Genomic DNA, 24,134 nt, shown 5'->3' on the forward strand with positions numbered 1-24,134 from the left:
ACCGCTCTCTGATTGGTCGGATGAGCATCACGTGCTGATTAAGTCATCTTTGCCCGACGGAGACACTTCGAATCAGTTCACTGATCCGATTCACCCGAACGCTGCAAGTGAGTACAATTCTATATGATTCATTTCAGTATCCGGAGAGAAGTGCGAATTTAAATATGTTTACGTTAACGTCCCAATAACCCCCTAATGTTACAGTTTGATGTATTCTAAACACTAGACGCTTCAGCCATTACTTTTGTATTATTCATTTTGTATATGATACAATCCAACAGCCTAAAAAAGCACAATAATAGGTCAAATACACATCATATACAGCCAACTTTTCAAAGCACATAAAAATAAAAGCATGAACAAACAAACCTAACAAACAAAACAAACAGAAAAACGTGGGATTCAAATAAAATTAAAAAGCTTCAAAATATTAATGGATTCATGATTCTTTTTTATTTGTTCAAAAAATTGTCAGTAAGTGAAAATAATTATTTACAATGGTACAATGGTGAACAATGGTATCTTTTTTTCATTTTTTTTTTTTTTCATATTTTCTCCCCAATTACCCAACCCACTCATTAGGACTCCCCTTATCACTAATGATGCCGCAACAGCAGGAGGTTGAAGCCTAGTATGCGACCTCCGACACATGAGAAGTCAGCCACCTCTTCTCTTTTCGAGGCCCATGAGCACAACGACTCGGTTCCGATACATCAGCTCACAGATGCCTTGTGCTGATCAACATCACCCTTTAGAGTGATGTGGGGAAAGAGTGCCATCTACTCACCCGCCTTACACTGACAGACTTATTAAAATTACGAAAGCTCCGGTTCAGTTGTGGGAATCAGAATGTGAACCGGTTCAGAATAAATGAAAATGACTCTGTTGTGAATCGAATCGTCGCTGGGAGCAGCGTGTGTGTTGGTGTGGGATCGGTAGGCTGGGCAGGTGTGATGTTGGATCAGTGGTGTGATGGATCTGTGTGATCTGCGGGTCTGATTCGGACTGAGAGGAGAGAGAGAGAGGGAGTTATGCCGCGCGGGCTGCACCACCTGGTGCTCCAGGCCGCCCGCAGACACGCCGGGAACACAGCCGCGGTCCTCCACTCCGGCGACTCCGCGAGGACCTGCCTAACCTACCGAGAACTGATCACTGTCTCACAGCAGCTCACCGAACAGCTCACCGAACAGCTGACCGAACAGCTCCACATCAGTGTAGGAGAACACAGAGAACAGTCCATAGGGCTTTTCTGTACTGCACACATCCACCTGCCGGCCTGGATCATCGGGTATGTAAATAAAACTGATACATACTTGATTTATTTCAGGATTATAACTCCTACTGCAACAGCAATAAAAAGTGTCTATCAAAAATACATCAACAAAAGGTAACAGCGATGAGTGCCAATAACAGGAGTGAGTTCCAGTAAGAGATTTGAGTGCCGTTAAAAGCAGTTATTTTATGTCAGTAAATATCAGTTATTTGAACATGCAGTCAACCATTTTTTTAAAATAAATACTTGCTTTTCAAACATGCTTTTTAAATGTCACATGAGTTTTGTAAGCATCTTCGGATTAGAGACCTTGTGAAAAAATAAGTAAATCTGCTTGAGTTTAACCAGAACATGTTTTGAAAACGTAAATACATATTAGATTTAGACAGAGTTGAAAAAAGTTTCATTTTACATCACATGTAAAAACATATTTTTTTATTAAAAATCTGATCTCAGGTCAGCACACTAGCTATTTGGTTGGTCATGTATGAATAAAAAATATATCCCAAATATAACTTTTTCTGCCAGCAACAAATGTGTTTCTAAAAGCATTTTACGCTCAGAACCTATTATGTGCATTATTGTACAACCAAAGATTAGCGTCCTTACAATTTGTAGCCTTACACAGGATTTACTTGGATGTACATGTTCATATTGTTCTTTAAGTCCTTTCCTTAGTCTTGTACAAAATTCAAAGTTCCAATTTGCCATCAAAACTGCATTGATTGGCACATGAGTTTAACTTATCTCTACAGTACAGTTGTGTACAAAATATACATGTTATTTTTTTCCTTTTGCAAAAATTCAAATCTAAACTGTAAAAACAAAAGCGTATTGCAGGTGTAATCAGGGCGCTGTTGCCTTTCGTGATGATAAATCAATTTTCTCTTCACACATAAATATTTGTGGTCTTGTGTAGGTATCTGTGTTTGCCTTGTATTCACACCTAACCCCTTCCTGTTAAGATATATATTCATATAAAATTTCATATATATTCCTGTTAAAGTACATGAGTTGCCACTGATTCATAATTTCTCTTCACTGAACAGTGTTCTACAGCTGCCTGCTGCCTATGTTCCTCTTGACCCAGTCTCACCACCTTTGCTCACTCTCAGAATAATGGAGAAATGCAGTCTGAGGTTCTGCTTGATACAAAACAGTCTGCTGCAAGTAAGTACAGATGTACATGTAGATAGTTCAAAATATTGTTTTATACAAGTAGGGCTGGACAATATTTCAGTATGCATTGTCTACAGTATCTGTCACTGAGTGACGTTCATTACTGGGTGTATTACATAAACTGGAAACTTTTATGCACTATGACTCTCAGCTCCTGTAACTTTGTGTTTGCTGTTGTTACTAAACGCTTCCACTGTTCAGTGATCTCAGTCACATCTAATGGTGGAATAGCCAATGCTGACCTTACAACACCAATTTTGCAATTTGAAAAATAACACATTTTGCAGTTAAGATGCCTTATATGGTTCTTTCTTTAACAATGTACAATATTTTTAGGTCTCCGAGTGGTCCAGCAGGCAAAGTGCTGCCACTATGATCAGGAGTTTGTTGGTTCGAATCCTGTTCATGTAGCTTGCCATCAGCTACCGGAGCCCTGAGAGAGCACAATTGTCCTTGCTCTCTCTTGGTGGGAAGATGGCGCTCTTTCCCCTCATCACTCCAAAGGGTGATGTCGTTCAGCACAAGATGTCTGTGAGCTGATGTATCAAAACCGAGTCACTGCGCTTTCCTCTGAGCGTTCTGTGATGCTACTAAGCAATGCTGCATCAGCAGTGGTTTAAAAAGTGGCGGTGGCTGACTTCACATGTACTGGAGGAGGCATGTGCTAGTCTTTACCCTACTGGTGTTTTGGCATTACTGTTGATAGGGTGAGGCCTAATGAGTGAGTTGGGTAAATGGCATTGTAAATTTGGGAAAGAATGAGAAAATAAGAAAAAAAAAGTACAATATTTTTTAACACAGGTAGCACTTTATTTGTAATGTACTTAAAGGTCAATATATTTAAAGTTATTTTATTTTGCAATACTTTGTTTTATTGTGCAGTGTTATTTTTGATACAAACAAGTTTAATAAATACACATTTTGCAACAATTTATTGCATTAATTCTATCTAAAACAAAGGTAAATGTATAACAGCGAAACTGTGATTCTTTGCTATACAAGGTTGTAGGGGGAAAAGAAGCTTATAGACAGAGTTAAACACACAATGTATTTTATTAAAAAATATCAAGAACTACCAGTGTGGCAGACAAATAATCCACATCCATTTTGTCTGTCATGCAGCAGTTCCAGGGTGCATTTTCCGGTTTACTGTCGCTGAAAGTGTGCACTACATTTTCAACAAGTAATCTCACTCTGGTCAAGATGCAGAGAAATTCTGTGATCTCATCTCATCCGAGCAGTGAAACACAGCCTGCAGATGATCAGATATGGCAAAAAAAGCCAGAAGAAAAGCAACATCCCAGTGCTGCAGTTCCTACAGCCGTCAATCAGGAGGAGCAGTTGGCTTATATTCTGCACACGTCTGGAACAACTGGGCTTCCCAAAATAGTTAAAGTTCCACACAAGTGTATTGTGCCTAATATACTACATCTCAGGTAAGTTGTGTAGGGTAACGACTTAGATAAAACTCGGATGTGAGAAATCTCAGAACATGAAATGATGACCAATGAGTCAGAGCTTAGAATTTAAAATATATTAAAGTTTACTTGAAAAATAGTTTCAGCATTACAGATATATAAAAGGAACAAAAAATAATAGATATATATTAGAAAAGAGTAAAAGTACATCAACGAATACAATCTCGATAGATCAACACATTCGCAACCCAGAGAGAGAGAGAGAAAGAGAGAGAAAGAGAAAGAGAGAGAGAGAGAGAAAGAAAGAGAAAGAAACTAAAGCCAGTCGAGGGACAGAGAGAACTCCTCAGACTTCATCCAAGCAGTTATACATTTTGCAAATGACATGTGATTGGACAGAACTTATCATATGATTACGTCAGCAGAGTCCAGTAAACAGTTTGTTGTCCAGTTCCAATGACGTGATCCGCTCCAGCCTGTCTGAGCAACACGTTCTTATCATGATGTTGTTCAGCACTGTGTCCTTCATGAACACAGCAGACAGTCCTTAAGTGTCCTAAAGTCTGTGAGAAGAGGAAACAGAGGAAAAGAGTGGATGGAAAGATCTTCTGGCCTGTGTGCGACTTTACGCCGTGTAGAACAGGCATGCGCTGGCTATCTGAGGAGAGGTTCCCAGCACTTCACTCAGAGAGCTTGTTGTCTCCTAGTTCATATGCACTGGTCCCAGAACAGCAGAAAAGCAGTGAAGCTTCTCTGCCACTCAGGGTCACGTTCTCCTCACAGCTCTCATTGTTGATGAAAACACTCTGACCTTCCTGATTCCTGAAAAAGTAAAAACAACCTCCAAAGCCTTGTCATAGTGACAGTTAAAAAGAGAGCAGAGATCATAAGGTTATTAAGTGAATTATAATGTGAACAGTAAAAATAATAACTGTATATATAAATGTATAAAACATTTAAGAATAAGAGTGTGAAGGTGTGGTTCTCTCCAATCACACCCTTCAGTTGATTAGTTAATATTGCAGCAATATTTATTCTTAGTTTTATTATATTGTTACCTGAAATCTTGTTTTTGCCATGATCACAATCACAAGTTTCTTAAACCATCATATCTCTTAAGAACTCTATTTCAGATGACTCCAGAGGATGTTGTTTTTCTGGCATCACCATTAACCTTTGATCCCTCAGTGGTGGAGATGTTTTTGGCCCTGACTTCTGGAGCGTGTCTTTTAATGGTTCCCTCTGCTGTGAAAAGGATGCCTGGCAGGCTGGCCCGTGTGTTGTTCAAAGAAAACAAATCCACTGTTTTACAGGTAAGGACTATAAACACAAGACAGAGTTTATATAGTATGAATAAAGTAATTAAATATTTCTGGGCAAAGAACAAAAAAAGTTAACGTGTTGTGTCTGATAACCCATTATTGTACCTTTTTTCTTTTTTTTTTAATAAAAGGTTGGTTTAATATAGTGGATAACACACACAACCTTTGTCTGTAACACTGGGGTTTGAATCAGTGGCTCATTAAGCACTCCACACTATAACATAATTTATATCCAAATTGTAGGGTTAAAACTAAACATGTAAAAAAAAAAATCCCAAGAAAGTTACATATTTATATACACTACCGTTCAAAAGTTTGGGGTCACGCAAACAATTTTTTTCCATGAAAAGTCACACTTATTCACCACCATACGTTGTGAAATGAATAGAAAATAGAGTCAAGACATTGACAAGGTTAGAAATAATGATTTGTATTTGAAATAACATTGTTTTTACATCAAACTTTGCTTTCATCAAAGAATCCTCCATTTGCAGCAATTACAGCATTGCACACCTTTGGCATTCTAGCTGTTAATTTGTTGAGGTAAGCTGGAGAAATTGCACCCCACGCTTCAAGAAGCAGCTCCCACAAGTTGGATTGGTTGGATGGGCACTTCTGGCGTACCATACGGTCAAGCTGCTCCCACAACAGCTCAATGGGGTTCAGATCTGGTGACAGCGCTGGCCACTCCATTACCAATAGAATACCAGCTGCCTGCTTCTGCTGTAAATAGTTCTTGCACAATTTGGAGGTGTGTTTAGGGTCATTGTCCTGTTGTAGGACGAAATTGGCTCCGATCAGGCGCTGTCCACTGGGTATGGCATGGCGTTGCAAAATGGAGTGATAGCCTTCCTTATTCAGAATCCCTTTTACCCTGTACAAATCTCCCTCCTTACCAGCACCAAAGCAACCCCAGACCATCACATTACCTCCACCATGCTTAACAGATGGCGTCAGGCATTCTTCCAGCATCTTTTCATTTGTTCTGCGTCTCACAAAAGTTCTTCTTTGTGATCCAAACACCTCAAACTTGGATTAATCCGTCCACAACACTTTTTTCCAGTCTTCCTCTGCCCAATGTCTGTGTTCTTTTGCCCATCTTAATCTTTTTCTTTTATTAGCCAGTCTCAGATATGGCTTTTTCTTTGCCACTCTGCCCTGAAGCCCAAAATCCCGCAGCCGCCTCTTCACTGTAGATGTTGACACTGGTGTTTTGCGGGTACTATTTAATGAAGATGCCAGTTGGGGACCTGTGAGGCATCTGTTTCTCAAACTAGAGACTCTAATGTACTTATCTTCTTGCTTAGTTGTGCAACGCGGCCTCCCACTTCTTTTTCTACTCTGGTTAGAGCCTGTTTGTGCTGTCCTCTGAAGGGAGTAGTACACACCGTTGTAGGAAATCTTCAATTTCTTAGCAATTTCTCGCATGGAATAGCCTTCATTTCTAAGAACAAGAATAGACTGTCGAGTTTCAGATGAAAGTTCTCTTTTTCTGGCCATTTTGAGCGTTTAATTGACCCCACAAATGTGATGCTCCAGAAACTCAATCTGCTCAAAGGAAGGTCAGTTTTGTAGCTTCTGTAATGAGCTAGACTGTTTTCAGGTGTGTGAACATGATTGCACATATATATGTATATGTGTATATATATATATATATATATTAGGGGTGTCACGATTCTCTAAATCCTCGATTCGATTTCATTTTCGATTTGAGGGTCACGATTTGATTCGATTCTCGATTTTCGTTTTTTTTCTTGTTATTATTTTATGCCTCATAAAATTTAAATAATATATTTATTATTATTATTATTATAAATATTATAAATATTATTATTATTATTTATTAAGATATATATGGTAATGCCATCTAGTGACTTTTTTTGGTAGCAACAGTGTGCACTATTAAAACAAGCAGTTTATCAGAGCTGTGTGTGGATGGCTGGTGAAACTGCTCATTACATGAAGCTGCAGTTCTTCATCCAACCACTAGCAGCAGCAGCACAACCGCCGCTCTCTTCACTCAGTCACTACTTCAGTACAGCCCAGCCACGGGCTACAGGGCTCAGCCAGTCCGTTTTTACTGTTTCTGTAAACAAATAAAGGTTTTAACCCCACTAACCGGATAATACAGCTCACTACAGTTCATCTTTCAGCCCAAGCAGCTAACAGCAGCAGGTTAGAACAGCCGTCACGGAGGCACTGCTCGGATTACATTATAAACAGGTCAGTTAGCGCGCTGCTAACCTCAGGATGTTTATAACTACGGAGTTTAGTGGACACACCACGGCCGCCAGGTAAGTCTTTTAAAGGCTACTGAAGACTATTAAAGGCTATTAGAGTGTAACCCCTGGCTCCCAGGGGTTACAAGAGGTTATTGAAAGCATTATTGGGGGGCAGAAATCAGTACAGGCTGGTTAGATAAGTGATGTGGGTATTGTCTTATAAATATTTACACATAACTTATATCTCTCCTGAAAAGCTTTTATTTTAGTCAGAAACACGCTTGTGTTTACTTTATCTGAGAGAAAGATGTTTTTTTAATTCAATGGAAAGCAACAGGTGTAGTCAATTATAAGTTTAAGATTTTTAATCCACCTCACTGTGATCTATAGTCAGTGTTCTCAAGTCACACTGACACACGCATTTCAGCGAGTTCACACGCTCTCACCTGCGCGCACCCACCCCTCCGTCAGATACAGATACAAAACCTGCGCGCCCAACCCCCGCCCCCCCTCCCCCGTTGGACAGATAAAAACAGTGATCACACTCCCGCCGACTGCGCTCATGCAGTGGCTATCTCTATTTAAATGAATAGGATGCGCTGTGTTGGTGCCGCGCCATTTGCGTAGCGCGCTGCGCTATTTGCGTAGCGCGCGCGGGAGGGATCGTCGATCCTCTTTTTGACTTCGATACTCGAGATCGTGACCTCATTTCGATTCGATTTCGATAAAATATCGAGATCGTGACACCCCTAATATATATATATATATATATATATATATATATATATATATATATATATATATATATATATATATATAATCAACAAAGAACAACTTTAATTGCTCAGCATTCATCATGCATTCTTTGGAAGCTTTATGATTAAGTGACTTAAGCATTTGAATAGTTTTATTTGAGTACAATTTACTTAAACAAATATGATAACATATACATAAATATAAAATATTAAATTTTTTTGATGTGCATTATATATATTAACCACTATTTGGTTGGCTGTGTAGGTAATATGTAAGTGAAGAAAGTCTAGAGCACATTATAAGCTCCTCAGTGTGTAAGCCAGGGTGATATAAGCTAGCAGTTCTTCCTAGGTTGCTTGTTTTAACACAGTAAACACGCAGACTACAATATGATAAACTATCCTCTGAATGGTGAAAGAGCTTACGCTTATTACAGTTAGCGTGTAATGCTAATGCTATTTCAGCAGTGCTGGCCGGGGTTAGCTATCCTCTAAACGGTGAAAGAGCTAGCGCCAAGTGCCGTTAGCGGCTAATGCTAACACTGATCCAGTCTTGGTGCTGAAGAACTAAACTGAATCTCCTGTATAATGCTGTACTTCAGTGGAGTGGTTTTACTTCTCCTTACAACCTGACTAATAGAATTTATACATAAGGTGCACATAATTATAAGGCACACTGACAATTTTTGAGAAAATTAAAGGATTGTGCCTAAATAGTGCCTAAATAGGATTGTGCTAAAAATACAGTATTTTCCTTATGTATTGTGTACACAAACCTTTTGTCCTGCCCACAGAGTTTTCACATTTTAAATGGCATGTTAAATTAGCTTTTATATTACTAAACATATATCTAATTTTAATGCTGGTGACTGTTGAAGTTATTGGGTATTTTAACATGATGGTAAACAATGATTGAAGATAAATCACGCACACAAAATCTATTATTACTATCTACTGTCAGCATATTTAACACTCAGCATTACAGTTACTAATTTATTTTTTAAATATAGCATCTTTAGCTGGATTTGATTCTGATTGGTTTAACCTTGTCTCCCTCTCTCTTTAGGCTACACCAGCTCTAGTTCGGAGCTTTGGTGGGCGTGTCTTACGAGAAGTGGTGCTTAGTGCAGACTCGTCTTTGAGGGTGTTGGCTTTAGGAGGAGAGGCATGTCCATCTCTGGCTGTTCTCAGGAGCTGGAAACAGGAGGGGAATAAGACGCGTATTTTTAACCTCTATGGCACCACAGAAGTTTCTTGTTGGGCGTGTTGCTATGAACTGCCAAACAACCTCCTTTCACCAGACAACATGTGAGTTTCCCCAAAACCTTTCTGAAAAAAATACATCTATTTATTACAAAGAATGGCTACAAATATGTCAAGTTGACATTATTGTAGACAACGTCAGTTCTTAATTTCACTGACCAGCTGTATGTTTCATAAGAAACTGTGAAAATATCTGTTTAAATAAATGAAAAATATTGTACAAAGTGTGGGATAGTATTTGGATATCAGTGATATATTGAACTGATGCATTTTGTTTGAGAGTTACAATGCCAATAATAACAAACAATGTTGTTTATCTAGAAATACTGTTTGTAATGGAAATATCTTTGTATATTGTGGTTCTATATTTTTTCACCATATTGCTAGGACCAAACATTTTTTTCTTGTCACAGTAAATTATCGTTGTTGTTTTCAGAACTGTTTTATGCTACCAATATAAAAATACAAAAATAGTAAAGATCAGTTAATCTTTTATTATTAAGAAAAGTAAACATTAGGTAGTATTTAGGTCTACAAACACATTGACTTAATTTATTATTTATAATATCAGTTAATATATACATAATTATTGTGACGGGCCTCTTACCCCGTGTTGTTAAGTTTATTTTGAGTTTATTTTCATTATCATCTTAAAATACTGGTGAAATCAGTTATGTGAATTGGTTCAAGATTTCAGAACCCTTGATTTAACAAAGAATTAACACCTATAGCATACAGAACTGTGATCAGTTGTGGCCAACTTGATTGCAGTACACAGAAAAAAAACCATTCTGATCTATGAGTATTGCAAAGGCCAATATTATGATCAACACTATGTAGACTTCATGGATTATGTTAAGTTATATGCAGTACATATTATAGCTCTATGTGTCAGCTAAAAACTTGTGTATTCAGTAAATGCAGATTAGTGCATTATGGGTAATGTATGTTGTTTTCGGAAGGGATGATGGATCAGTACCTCTTGGTGGTCCTCTGATGGACACGGCTCTGGAAGTGAGAGATAAAGGAGGAGGTCTTGTTACTGAAGGAGAAGGACAAGCCTTCATAGGTAATTTTAAAACGTTTTACCTTGTAAAATGTAATGTCATTATATGCTCTTCATATAGACATCTGTTTTCTTTCAGTAGTTGATCAAAAATAACCTTTCCTTGTATTCTGTTATTTTTAAATGAACAAAATGTCATGTGATATCAGCATTAACAGCTTTCTTGTGGTTTAAATGTTGTCTTTACGTGTATCCCTATTTGTTTCTGCCTATTAGCTAAGAATTAACTTAATTATCTTAGACGTTTTTTCTTTAAACAAATTGTTAAGGCATCTAAATTTATTAAATATAATTAAAACATTGCTTATTAAAATGTTCTCAAGTCTAAAATAAGATATCTCACTCTTAAACAACAAGTTTTTGAGGACAGTGTGTCATTATATTAGTATGTAGTATGTAAGGTTTCTTGATTTCTTGATAGTCAGTCACATTATCTTTATAGTTCCAGTGAAGAAGTAAACTTAGTGCAAGTTGTGTTGTCACCAGTATAGGAGTGTTAATAATTTTAGGAGTGGAGTGAGTGCTGGTTAGGTGTGGTAGTGTTCGCAGCAGAGAATATACTCCAAGCAAGATGAAGACAACTGGTTTTTTCTTTATTAGCCAAGGTAGCTCCAAAACTAACCCATACAAGAGGAAGATTTAACCTAACTGAAACAGTGTGTGCTGAACTCTAAGTAGCAGCCAATTAGAAGCCCCTCCCCCATTAGATTGAACACACCTGGTGCTCATTCCCTTAATTACGTCTCTGATTGGCTGCCTGGCTGGCCTTCCTAACAGGAGAGTATGCTGCTTATGGGGAACTCGTATAAATGATTCTGAATGTAACACTGGTGGATGAATATGTGTTTCTGTTTTTTCACTGGTGAAAGTATAAGTGTTTGTGTTTAACAGGCGGCCAAGACAGGCTCTGTCTGCTAGATGATGAGATTACTGCTGCCAGAGGAACGATGCGTGCTACAGGGGACTGGGTGATGGTGAAGAACTCACACACTTATTATCTGGGCAGAAAGGACCGACTAGTCAAACGCCACGGGCAGAGGGTTAACCTCGATGCTCTGCAACAGGTAAGCTGTTTCTCTTTATGACTGACAGGTTATTGACTGGTTTCCTGAATGTAAGGCCTCAGAAATTGGTACCAGTGTTGTTGTTTTTTCTTTCTTTTTAAAAGTGTTGCCACATTGTTTTATTATTTGTGTAGTTTATTTTAAAAAGAATTTAATATAAAGATAAGTTGCTACTCCAAAATTCGGGGCAGTAAGCCAACAAAAGCCGTGTCAGTAAAGCACCATTAAGCTGGAAGCATGTTTAAGTCAATGGAGCTCAATGTTCCTAGAGCCTGCTAGTTAAACCTGATGTCTAGTTCTTAGTAAATCTATATTTCCTTCACATTTAGCAAATAAATTAGCCTTAGCATTCAGCAGAAATTGCATGGTATTGTTTGAGAATCACAGCCAGGTGTTTTTTTTTAACATTACATGCTCTGTTGTTCTTATTGAATAATGATAAAAAATTATATATATATAACTGTTCATTCTTCTTGGAAACATTAATATTTTTAATAATGGTAAGTTGTGTGTTCCTCATACAATTAAATTGCCGGTAGTACAAAGATAGTTTATTTTATAAAATAAAATGGTGGAAATCAAATGTAGCTTTTTTTCCTTTTTATCCGATAAACAACCAACAAATAACTTACAAATGAATCGCTTATTAAAATAATTGTTAGTTGCAGGCGTAGTAAAGCTTTACATACATGCTTTTATGTAGGGATGTGTATAGGCAAGAACATGGTGATACAATACGTATCACAATATAGGGGTTACAATTCAAAATATTGTGATGACTTATGATATTTGTTTATCTAATTTTTTGTCATTGTATAAAAACACAGTCATTTACATATTCATTGGAGTAAGAAAAAAGAAATCAGAATTGTGGTAAAACACTGCCCTCTAGGGGTCTGTAGTGAATTTAAACATAATGCAAAATGAATCACTGTCTGCCATTAGTCTGTATATAGAAACTGATTTATGTAAGATTTGAATCCCAGATCATGCTGCTTGCCATCAGCAGCCAGAGTCTGAGAGAATCTGCTTTGCTCTTTCAGCAGTGGGTAGGTGATATCAGTCAGCATCGGTTAGCTTTCCGGCATTTTAAAAAAGAGTCGATGGTTGATTTTATATGTGTCAGAGGAGGTGCTAGCTTTCACCCTCCTGGTGTTGGATACATTACTCGTGATAGGGGGAGTTCTTATGAACAGGAAATTGGTAAGTTGTGGAGAAAATTAGGTACAATTCAAGTAATAAATTTTTTTTTTTTTTTTTTTTTTTTTTTTCCGTTTTTGAAATTTATGACTGTATTGAAAAAATGCCATTGAGAAAGAATGGCTTCAGTCGTCTCTCACAGCAAATAAGAGAAAATATTTAATTCAGGTGGCACTTGAAATAATTAATGGACTAATGGTGGAGGAAATAAAGGCATAATGATTAGATTAGTTATTTAAACTAACATTTTAAATTATACCAATACTTAGTAAGAGCAACACTTATTTAATTATTTTAAGAACATATTAGATCATCACTTCATGAGTTTATTAAAAGTTTGATTGCTTTACGTTGGTAGTGGGCTTATTTACATGATTTCCCATCATTCTGGTGTAGTTTGTCTTCTTTTAACCCTTTGTTTCTTTTCCTTTCTTCCATGCTAGATTGCAGAGAGCTTGCCACAGGTGGATTCTTGTGTGATGGGTTTGCATGAGGGCAGCAGACTGGTGGGTTTTGTGGTGCCCACGTCTTTACCTAAAAATTCAAACCAACAAGAACAACATAATTCTCGTTCGACTGGTGGCTCTACTACTGTCCACAATGAGCTCTCAGAAGATACATCATCAGCTTCCACCTCTCTAGAGAAGGAGGTGCTTCAACGGCTGTCTCAACTTTTGCCCAGTCACAGCGTCCCAGATACAGTTCTTTTGGTTGCTGTCTTGCCGCTTACTAATCATGGTACCGTACTGCTTTTCTCAGTGTAAAACAACAGTCATCTGCTGGTGCAGCAAACACACTCATCATTAAATACATAGTTGCAAAACTAATCTGAATAATCCACCCCGTGCATTTTAAACATTCAGACACTTTCTACCCATTTTGTGGTAGGGGTGGAGTGTTGATAGCATATCCCACATATTTTCAATGGGGCCATGGTATAGTATCTGTGTCTTTAAGACAAGCTCTTGAGATAGCAGCAGTATGTAGATGAGCATCGTCTTGCTGAAATATTGCACCGGATTGAGCATTCAAAAAAGATGGCATCACCTTATTAATGTAATGTAGGACTGTCAAAAGCCCTATCCAGACAGGATTAGTTTCTCAGGGGGTCTGGGGTAATTTTCTCTTTTATGGGGGGTCCTCTGTGATTTTATTCCTGTCTGTGTCCTGTCTGTATGTGTTTTTTTCAGACGTCCTCTGAGAAAATTGCAGGCATAATTACCTGCTATTTTTCTCTGAATTCTATGGTCCTCCAGGAATTTTAGTCCCACCTGGACTCACATATCTGAGTTTTGTCCACTCGCGTTTAATAAAATAGCTATTTCTCCACTGCTACGCACCGTAATTACACTTTGGCTGTGTGTATCTACGGAGATCCACGTAAACACAACAGCGAGTGGAAATGGAGGAGCTACTGAACGCGATGTCATGTGACCAAAAAAGCCAAAAACTCCAGTTTTTTCAATTGCAAATATTTTACAGACATCCCCTGACAAACTAATCCCATCCTGATGGGGATAAAGTGCACATCTAGACCACATGTGATCTGGCATTGTATAATTTTGCAGACAACAAATCGTTGATCTTGGTGCTGACCACGGTTCCTCCACGTTTGGATTTGTTGGTCATCTCCACCAAGACAAAATCGTGACTTATTACTCCATTACGTTCTGGCACGGTTACCCAGCAAGCTAGATTACTGGTGGTTGCAACTATTAGTTTGATGAAAAGTGCAAATTAAATCAATATTTTACAAACCCAGTCAGATACACCTAAATGTACTGAAGACCATTCATGAGTGTTCTTGGTTTATTCTCTGTCTTTTTCTCTATAACATTCCTTTTCTTATGTAGTTATCTTGGCTCCTGTATTTATCCAGGGAAAGTAGATATGGGAAAGCTGATGAGGATGTATGAGGACCAAAGACAAGTCCATAGTAAACCCATCACATGGGGAGACACAGAAACAGCGAGAGAAAAGCTGCAGACACTGTGGAAGGTATGAAGATAATTTTGTGTTGTTTGTATCTACAAATAATAATGACACTTTCATAGACAGTATAAAAACTATCTATCTTCCTACCTACTTATCTACCTACCCACAGTGGTGTGAAAAATGTTCCCCATTCAGGATTTCTTATTTTTTGGTGTGTTTGTCGCACTTAAAATGTTTCAAATTATCAGACAATTTTAAATATTAGTCAAAGACAACACAAGTAAACATAAAATGCTGTTTTTCAATAAAGGTTTTTTATTATTAAAGGAGGAAAAAATCCAATCCTACATGGCCCTGTGTAAAAAAGTAATTGCATCAGTTAAGGTTCATGACTCCACCATAAGAAAGAGACTGTGAACAAATGAAAACATCTTGATGATCCCCAGTTTAACTTCCAAAAGTTTAACTTTTTGGAAGGCCTGTGTTCCATTGCACTGCATCTGGCACCGCATTTCAGAAAAAGAACACCATACCAACAGTAAAATATGGTATTGGTTGTGTGATGGTCTGGGGTTTGCTGCTTCAGGACCTGAAACTATTGCTGTGATAAATGGAACTATGAATTCTGCTGTCTACCAAAATTTGCTGAAGAAGAATGTCCGGCTATCTGTTTGTGGCCTGTCAGAGGTGAGTGTTACCGGCCTGTAGCCTGTAGCTAACCCCAGCTAGCACTGCTGGTGCAGCATTAGCATTACCCTTAGTGGTTAGCTGCTAATGATATTGCTCCATTTTTAGTGGAAATCTGGAAATCTAAGCTTACTGTAAATAATGCAGCGGTGAGACCTGCTGAATTAGAAGAAAAAAATGGCAACACCCCTGTGCCTTACTAGAGTCGCATAAAAGGGGGCTTATAAACCAGTGTGCCTTATGTATAAAAATAGACCAGAAAATAGACGTTTATTGATAGTGCATCTTATAATCTGGTGTGCTTTTATAGTGTGTACAATATGGTAAGTTTAAAAGAAAACCTTTATTAAAAAACTGCATTTTGTGTTTTGACTAATTTAAACTTGTTTGATGAACTAAAACATTTCAGAATGGCAAACATACAAACAAATAAGATATCATGATTGGGCAAACACTTTTTCACACCACTGTATGTGTGTATATACGTATCTATGTATCCATCACATAGCACTCTCTGGTGCGTGGAGTACAGTTTGCTATAATGTATAACACAGTTTGAAATCATTTTACCTCAATATCAGTTAAGATCTTATCCTACTTTAGTGGTATGGCTTTGTTTTATATATGTATTATGCTGGATTGGCTGATGGCCTATATTAAATAATGATAAATGCTTTAATAATAAATCATAAGAATTTATATCTCACAAAAAAGAATTGGATCATGCCATCTTTAGAAAGTTAGAAAGTTTTTAGTGACTTATTGCATAAATATATTAGAATTATATATTTATTGCAAAAATAAAGCACTTATCTTTTCTCACAACATTTGATCTAAGTGGGTAGAATTAGCAACACCTTTTCATAATGTAATGAAATCAATAAGATTCCTGAAATGATCAATAAAATGGCACATTTGTGTTGTGTGTGGCAGGAATGTTTGTGTTTTGCTGATGACCAGGAAATCACAGATGATTCCCACTTCATGTTAAGTGGTGGGGATTCCCTGCAGGCCCTGCGACTCTTTGATTACATAACTGTAACTATGGGAACAACTTCACCAGGTCTGCTGGAGCTTCTTCTCGATGGCTCTTTTTCAGATGTTTTGAAACACATCACCGCAACAGCACCTCACGTGGTTCAGACCTCAGCCAAACGACAACCTGAAGCTTCTCCGCCAGCAGTTCCACCCAAGAGACCAAGAATTTACACAGATATAACCTCTAGTTTAACCTCAGGGAAGGTCATGGCACCTGTGGATTCCTCAGTGAGTGGAACTCAGGGATTTGTAGTTGTAAGGAGAGCTGGAGAGGTTCTCAGGTGGGGTTCCTCTCAGAGCAGAGATCAGAGCTTTGTTGTGGACTCATCAGAAAACAATGACAACTTCAATAACAGAACAGTTAAGGAGAATCATCTCAAAGAATTTACATCCTCATCAGTAAGCAAAGACATTGTTCATATAACCGGAGATGCTTCATCTAGTGAGGAGAAAGCTCTGGACAGTCATTTACAATCTGACATTCTTAAAAATGGCCAGAGCCTGAGCCTCCAGATCCTGTGGAGTTCTGACACAGGCAAATGTGTGGATGCCTCGCCTGTGCTCCTGGCAGGTCCTGGCCGAGATATTGTGTTTATAGGCTCTCACTCCCACAGACTGCAGGCCTTGGACCTGACTAGCGGAGAAGTAATCTGGGAGAGAGTGTTGGGGGACCGACTGGAATCCTCTGCTGCTGTAACGAAGTGTGGAACCCTGGTGGCGGTGGGTAAGTAGTAGGGCTGCAACTAATGATTATTTTGGTAGTCGACTAATCTGATGGTTATTTTTTCGATTAATCGATTTGTCAACGATTATTTGTGCCACGTTCTCCATCTCTAAAAAAAAAAAAGTGATAGAAACAGCTAAGCATTACATTTAAAAGCCATATGAATATACAGATGTTGTTTAAATGTGGAAAGTTCTGATGTTTAGTGAGTAAATATGTAATCTGTTGTGTTTGGGCACTTTAGGAGAACAAACTAAGTTAAGTGTAAACTGTGTGAGTGAGCCATTTACCCGCATTTATCTCCCATTGTGTTCCTGTCTCCAGCACTTTGTGTAATGTGGTACTGTTACAAATTAACAATTAGTCAAAAATGAAAATTGTAGTCGAAAAAATTAAATAATCGACACCGTTGCAGCCCTAGTAAGTAGTCAGAAAATATTTCATCTTGTTTTCTAAAATCAAAATTGTAACTGTTCCACCACCATATTGCAGAACTTACTCTAATTAGTGCAGTATCAGCAATACGTCATCAACTATAAACGAGTAATTTAGCTCAGGACAATAAAAAGCATTGAGCTAAACCAGTCCAAGACTATTGAGCTGAACCAGAGTGGCGTACATACATGATATTCATATTATCATGCAACAAACTTTACCCTATTTATCCAGTGCAGAGCCATTAACCAGTCATCAAATATCTGCGAGTAATCCAGCTTGGAATAACAGTTAGCAGTGTAGCTAACCATTCCGTGCTTGCTTGGCTTGTTTACATGAGAAAGGAAAAGAGGAGGGGTGAGTGGGGAATCAAAAAACCTTCTTTTTTTCTATTTGTAAAATGCCTGATCAATCCAAATTGGGCTTAACAGTTGGAGAGGTTGCTGCTAGATGTAGTGTAATGTAATGAAAATGTAATGTTTTTTTTCTTTCATCAAAATCTGCCTCCTTTTTACTTTCCATATATACTCATAATGTATATATAATATGTATTTATAATATAACTAATAATATAGGTACATAGTAATATACTTATTGCTGCCTTGGTAAAAGTTATTTAAGAGCTCCAATCTTTTGGATAGCATTAATAAACACAGACGTGTAAAAAAGGTCTATCAGAGGCTATAATGAACAGCAAGCTAAAATTAGTGCAGTTATTAAGACTAATGTGCACATATGCAACTATGCAAATATTAGAGAAGAAAGATATTTTTGTCATAAAGTAATTCAAGTATACTGTAGACATTATGTAAACTCCACGGTTCCAGTACAACACTAAAACAGCAAGAAGTGTCGGGTGTTGCTGAAATAACTTTCACTAAAGATGACAAATGCTAACCTCTGTCCTCAGGTAGTTATGATGGGCGGGTGTATTTTCTGCGTGTGGACACTGGAGAGACGTGGTGGGAGTTTGAGACTGGAGATGCAGTAAAGAGTTCTCCTACCGTAGATCCTCAGACTGGTCTGGTTGCCATTGGTTCTCATGATGGACATGTCTATGCACTAGAACCACTGGTAAGGGTCCTAGTTTTATTTTTTATTACAGGTTTAGATATTTTTCTTCTCATGATGTGTGAATAATTTTGAAGGAAAATCCAACAAAAGGGCAGTAAAAAAGTTGTGGCTATAATGGCAAAATCAGAAAAGCAGGCAGGCCTGGGCCACACAACTGTGTCTGTAAATGAAGGTTTAACTTTTTGACATCTGAAGGTCGTTGTAATGTTTTTAACAGGTTTTCTATTCTAATATTTGTCCATGTGTTTGATGTGTTAAAAGAAATATAAAATAGAAAGAATGTATATAATAGTCTGTATCAGACCACAACACATTGTGTGTGTGTTGCAGGCAAAGCACTGTGTGTGGAAGCATCACTGTGGGAGTGGTGCAGTGTTTTCTTCTCCCTGCATCCACTCATCTCCCCGACAACTGTACTCCGCTACACTCAGAGGGCAGCTCCACTGTCTCAATCCTGTGAGTATTCTGTCCTCAAAACTATATATTTTAAACTTTGAATATGGACAATCAATTAGCTACTTCTATGCTATGTATAGCAGGGGTCGGCAATAGGCAGCCCGCGGGCCAGATGTGGTTTGTGAGGTTGTTTAAACTATAATGATCGATAATAAATATAAAATAAAAATAAAATGCTTCTCTGGCGAGCTCACCTGTCTCTCTGTCGGCGTTGACTTTAGTTTCCGCCTGTTTGTTCTTTAGTCCGTTCTTGGGCTCCCCATCTCCTTGTAACGGGGAGTTTTTTCCCGGCCGTGTCACAATTCACTAGCCGGGGCAGCGGTAGTGTATTGGAAAGCGACCCTGACGACACGGGTTGAATCCCACATGAGGAGCGGTGTGTTATTTTTATTTATTTTTTCCTTTCTTCTTGGATTTACCTGCTTTGAGTTCAGCTGTTCTGCAACTGGGTTCAACAACCCTCTGGGCTGGAGAGCTGCTAGTCTGTACCACATAAAGGCTTGGAAAATATCTGGCCCGCAGCCAAATTTAATTGCCAATCCCTGATGTAGAGTTTATAGTTTCAGGAGTATTAAACATTTTATTTTGTAAATCATAAATGTTATTTTAGTATGTCTAATCTTATAGAGACTATATTTCTGGAAACATAGCATTATCAATTGTTCTTCCCTCTATTTTGCAGGACAGTGGTCATCTATTTTGGAAGTATTCGTGTGATGTTCCTTTTTTCTCCTCTCCTTCCTGTTCTGATTCCTGTGTCTGCATTGGTTCAGTGAATGGACTCATCATTGCATTGAGCCATTCTGGAGATGTGGTAAGAAATGGAAAGATATTGTGTAATAGGGAGAGAGAGAGGATACTGTTAGGGTAGGTTTAAACACAAAAGCAAGTATGCCCATTGTTTCTGAACAGAGATTGAATAATAGTGATGATTGTATCCTTCTGTGTTTCATTTGATTGTAAATCTCTCTGTATTTGATGTTTTTCTCTTTAGTTATGGAATTTTCTCACTGATGGACCTGTCTTCTCATCTCCATGTTTGGCTCAAATGGCATCTATTACCAGCCTGCTAGCAGGACCTGTAGCATTTGACAAGTCAACATCTCCAGTTGTTGTTTGCGGGTCACATGACTGCTGTGTGTACGGTTTGAATGCTTCTGATGGATTGTTACTATGGCGGTTTCAAGCTACAGGCAAAGTGTACTCCAGTCCATTTGTTTTTGACGGTAGTCGATGGGGGCTGAGAAGGCTGGTGGCCATAGCTTCAACTGATGGAACAGTGTGGGTTCTAGATGGAGAACAAGGAACGCTGAAGGCCTCTCTCTGCTTGCCAGGGGAGCTCTTCTCTTCTCCTGTTGTGTGGGGCACCAACATTGTGGTGGGATGTCGGAATGACTTTGTATACTGCTTAAAACTCAGCGCCACGAGGAGCAAAGAAATATTACCTGCATCTAGTAGATGAAAAAGGATTTTTACAAATTTAAAATATTCAAACTGGTATACAAACATTATTTATTGTGTTAGAAAACTTTCTTTATCCATATTAGGCTCAAAATCTTTTCCTGCTGTATTTTATCTGTAGGTTTGTCTGATTCCTGAAAACAATCAAGCACTTTAACAAGAAGTGTTCAAATATCCGCCTTTAATGTTTTTCTACATAATTCATAACATTTTCATTACTTTGAGATTTTTCTCATGAGTAACCCTAAGTGGAACCAAAAAAAGTGCAATTACCAACAAACTGCTTTTATATCATGTTACATACAACACTTTACGCTACACTATTGCACACGACCAAATTAAAAACAAAGTGACCAAAGCGTCTGCAGTTCAGGGGTCTCCAAAGGAACGCAGTCCATTTCATTTCACCTCTGTACATACATACATACATACCTACATACATTACATACATACAAAATGTTACGTTAAGTAATGGGGGTGAGAATCTTGCTGGGAGATCAAGGCTTCGCGTTAGTCTGAGTTGAGTTGTGTGATTAATGCAGAATAATGAGAAGTTTATCGATTCCTCTGCAGAGCTATATGTCAGTGGTTAGACTCCCCCTAGAGGGATTTATGTTTTGAGCACTGATCTCCCGTTGTCTTGCCAAGGTTTAGATTTTCTTGATTTGCAGTACAAGAACAGCTAGCACACGCTACGACAGGATAATGGTGTTTTATATTACAGCAAGCAGGCAGTTTGTTCCCAGGGAACTTTTTTTTTTCCCAAGGAAACTGGAGGCAGTAAACACTGTGCAAGAAGCAGATTCGTTCATCAGCTGATATCATGGTTTTCAGTGCATTGACTTAACATGGTGGTGCAGTGGAAACACCATTAATGAAAGATGTTTCATGTTGTTGGTTATTTACTGAAGTAAACACAGTGACTCTAAGTCATCATCATGGTGATTTTCAACAATATCTTATATGACAGTAGTCACAGTTGTCACGGACACAGTGAAAATCTTCGCACTTTGCCAAGATATCAAATAAGTCCGAAAAAAAGACTTTGTATTTGACAAGTGTTGTGAAGACAGATTATTTTGAATTTATATAATAATAATATGTTTAAATGCATGAGGACCACAAATAAAAGAAGCTGAATGTTCGTAATAAATACCTGGGGTGAAGTAAAAAATAAATTATAAATTAATATGGTGTCAACTACTGTAAATGGTAAATGGTAGCCCTTGCTCACCTCTCAAAATAATCCCTTATACAGCAGTGAACAACGTATTGTAGTGTTACGTACTTGTCTACTAGGCATGCGTTATGTATTCACACAAGTGCTATCAACAGGTCTGCTGGGCGTTTGATTGACTAAATAGGAAGGTGTAAGTTTGCGGGCTGGTGTGATTGGCAACGACAAAATCGAATCAGAAAGACGCACACTATAAATACAGGCAAAGTTGCTTGACTGTGGCTGTAGACCATTGTACTTGTTATTAAAAATGCACATTTTCTGGAAATGCATGCATCTTGCTACCCATTCTGTGCAATGGCTGAGGTAAAGGTTGGTGAGTGGATTTTTGCCAGGTACAGGGGTGCTGTGTGAGTGATTTAAAGTGATGCCTACTGAATGACCAAGAGGACTGGGAGTTAGTTTGCTCTTTTCTGTGTGTCAGAGAGGAAATGTCACTTGATGATCTGTGGGCAGTCGCTCCATGCTTTGGCCTTACGCTTGGCGAGGGCGAGCCAAGCCGGTTCAGTAGAAACCTGTGGAGCATCACCTGGTGGGAAGCGCTTTGTCATGTCCTTTGCTGCTGGGGGAGATGGAGTAGAGTCTGCTATCTCCACTGAAAAAGATAAAAAAAAAACAAGGAACATTCAGACCTACTTTATCAAAGAAAAAGAACAGGAAGAAGAAGAAAACACTCTTTATAGCATGACCTTCCCTGTTCTTTTTGTGTTTTTATATGTACGCTAGGGCTGGGCGATGTGACCCATCTTGATATATTTCACAAAAATGGCGATGTAGGATATGATGAAGCCACATCAAAAAATGTTTTAAATATCAGCAGTGTTAATTCCGTTGATGAATATTTTTTGTCATAGTTTTCTTCAACGAACCTTTTTTTTCAGATGAAAAAGAGACGATAACTACATAAAAACAACATGAAAGGATAAAAACGATGATGAAATTAACTGACATTTTCGTTAACAAATACATTTTTTTGTTTATTATTGTGGTATGTTTTGTTACATCAGGATTTTAACCTTAACAATATTTACAGCTGCATACCCACAATAATAATAATATTAATAAAAAAAAAACATTAATGTACTACTCAATCACTTGGTATCAATATTCAGAAATGGGTCTGAGCTCTTAGGGGTAAATAAATAAGATAAATAAAAGGTAAATGAAGATGTTGTTAAAACAACTTCAATCTGTTTTTGTGTATATTTCACATTCAAACATTAATAACATGACATAACTGGTTAATAAATGTTTAATCTTGTATAAGTGTATAGTTAATAATTTAAAGGAACTAATGAAAAAGTATTTACATTTACACTCTTTACATTTTAGTCAGCTAAATTGACTGTAGATTTAGTCGACTATTTTCTTATGGTAATTAGTCAACTAAAACTAAAAACATTTTAGTCGAAAGACTATGACTAAGACTAATCAAAATTTGCTAGAATACAATTTAGCAAAATATCACAATATTTTGTTTTGCAATAGTATATCAAGTTTTAAAAACATAGTATTGGCTATTATTATTAGTTAATTTTGTACACCAAAAAAATTTCATATACTAGTCCATATACATAGGTAAACTTATTTCTCTTATAGTATACAATTTAAACAATGGCATCATATTACCTTGCTTACTGTATTGCAGTATATTGCGATATACTGAATCATAACCCATGAATCGTGATGCGTATTGTATTGTATGTGTATCCGATCCACAGCTTTAAATAATAATGCCGTAAATAAATATATGGTATATTTAAATAGCTAGTTAGTTATAATAACTAACTGTGAATCTAAGTACGTACTTTAATGTCTCAGTAAACTGCACTGGATTATGTTATCTAAGATGGTGGAACTAAATTGTCATACTGCATCTTTAATTATATACAACATAACCTGCACAAGAAAATACTTTAAATTATTTTTTTCCGGAAACATAACAATTGGCACACAAACCTGCACACATGCTCTTTTAAAATAAATTGTACTCTTATAGTAACCTGAATAGCAGGTGTGATATTCTGATATAGTCCTTTTACTGTTTTAAATATGTTGATATTTATGATATATTGCCCTAATGTTCACATAAACCAGTGAACACAAACTCTCCCTCTGGAGAGCTTCCTTCCTGCAGGTTTCAACTGCAATCCACCACAACCCATTCATAAACTCTGATTTTTCTAGTAGTATTATGTAGTTGGATCCAAAGACTACTGGAAGGCAGGAAGAAGCAGGGCTAAACAACCACCAGCATGAGCAGAAGTTAATTGCATAGAAGATTTTTAAATTAAGTAATGGGAATGAAATAAGAAAGTAATTAAA

At 37.6% G+C, this 24,134-nt stretch overlaps 2 protein-coding genes across 4 annotated transcripts in view; one reads left to right on the plus strand and one right to left on the minus strand.

Annotated features, from left to right (window-relative positions):
- Positions 1-49: 49 nt before the first annotated feature.
- aasdh (aminoadipate-semialdehyde dehydrogenase) lies at positions 50-23,075 on the plus strand. The gene is made up of 15 exons (XM_022664556.2): positions 50-107; positions 583-1,288; positions 2,323-2,443; positions 3,575-3,888; positions 4,991-5,183; positions 9,236-9,477; positions 10,395-10,501; positions 11,390-11,562; positions 13,206-13,500; positions 14,642-14,760; positions 16,318-17,146; positions 18,492-18,655; positions 18,986-19,111; positions 19,794-19,925; positions 20,106-23,075. The coding sequence occupies exons 2-15, from the start codon at positions 1,032-1,034 to the stop codon at positions 20,571-20,573; spliced, it is 3,540 nt and encodes a 1,179-aa protein (XP_022520277.2). The 5' UTR covers positions 50-107; positions 583-1,031; the 3' UTR covers positions 20,574-23,075.
- Positions 20,739-24,134, minus strand: part of cracd (capping protein inhibiting regulator of actin dynamics) — a 46,394-nt gene continuing 42,998 nt past the window's right edge. For all 3 annotated transcript variants that reach the window (XM_022664548.2, XM_049481716.1, XM_007259514.4), the window contains one exon: positions 20,739-22,404. In XM_022664548.2, the coding sequence (XP_022520269.2) occupies positions 22,244-22,404 (161 nt within the window). In that variant the 3' untranslated portion in view covers positions 20,739-22,243. The remainder of the gene's footprint in view (positions 22,405-24,134) is intronic.

Source organism: Astyanax mexicanus, chromosome 1 (assembly GCF_023375975.1).
Source record: "Astyanax mexicanus isolate ESR-SI-001 chromosome 1, AstMex3_surface, whole genome shotgun sequence".
In the NCBI taxonomy this organism is placed as follows: Eukaryota; Metazoa; Chordata; class Actinopteri; order Characiformes; family Acestrorhamphidae; genus Astyanax; species Astyanax mexicanus.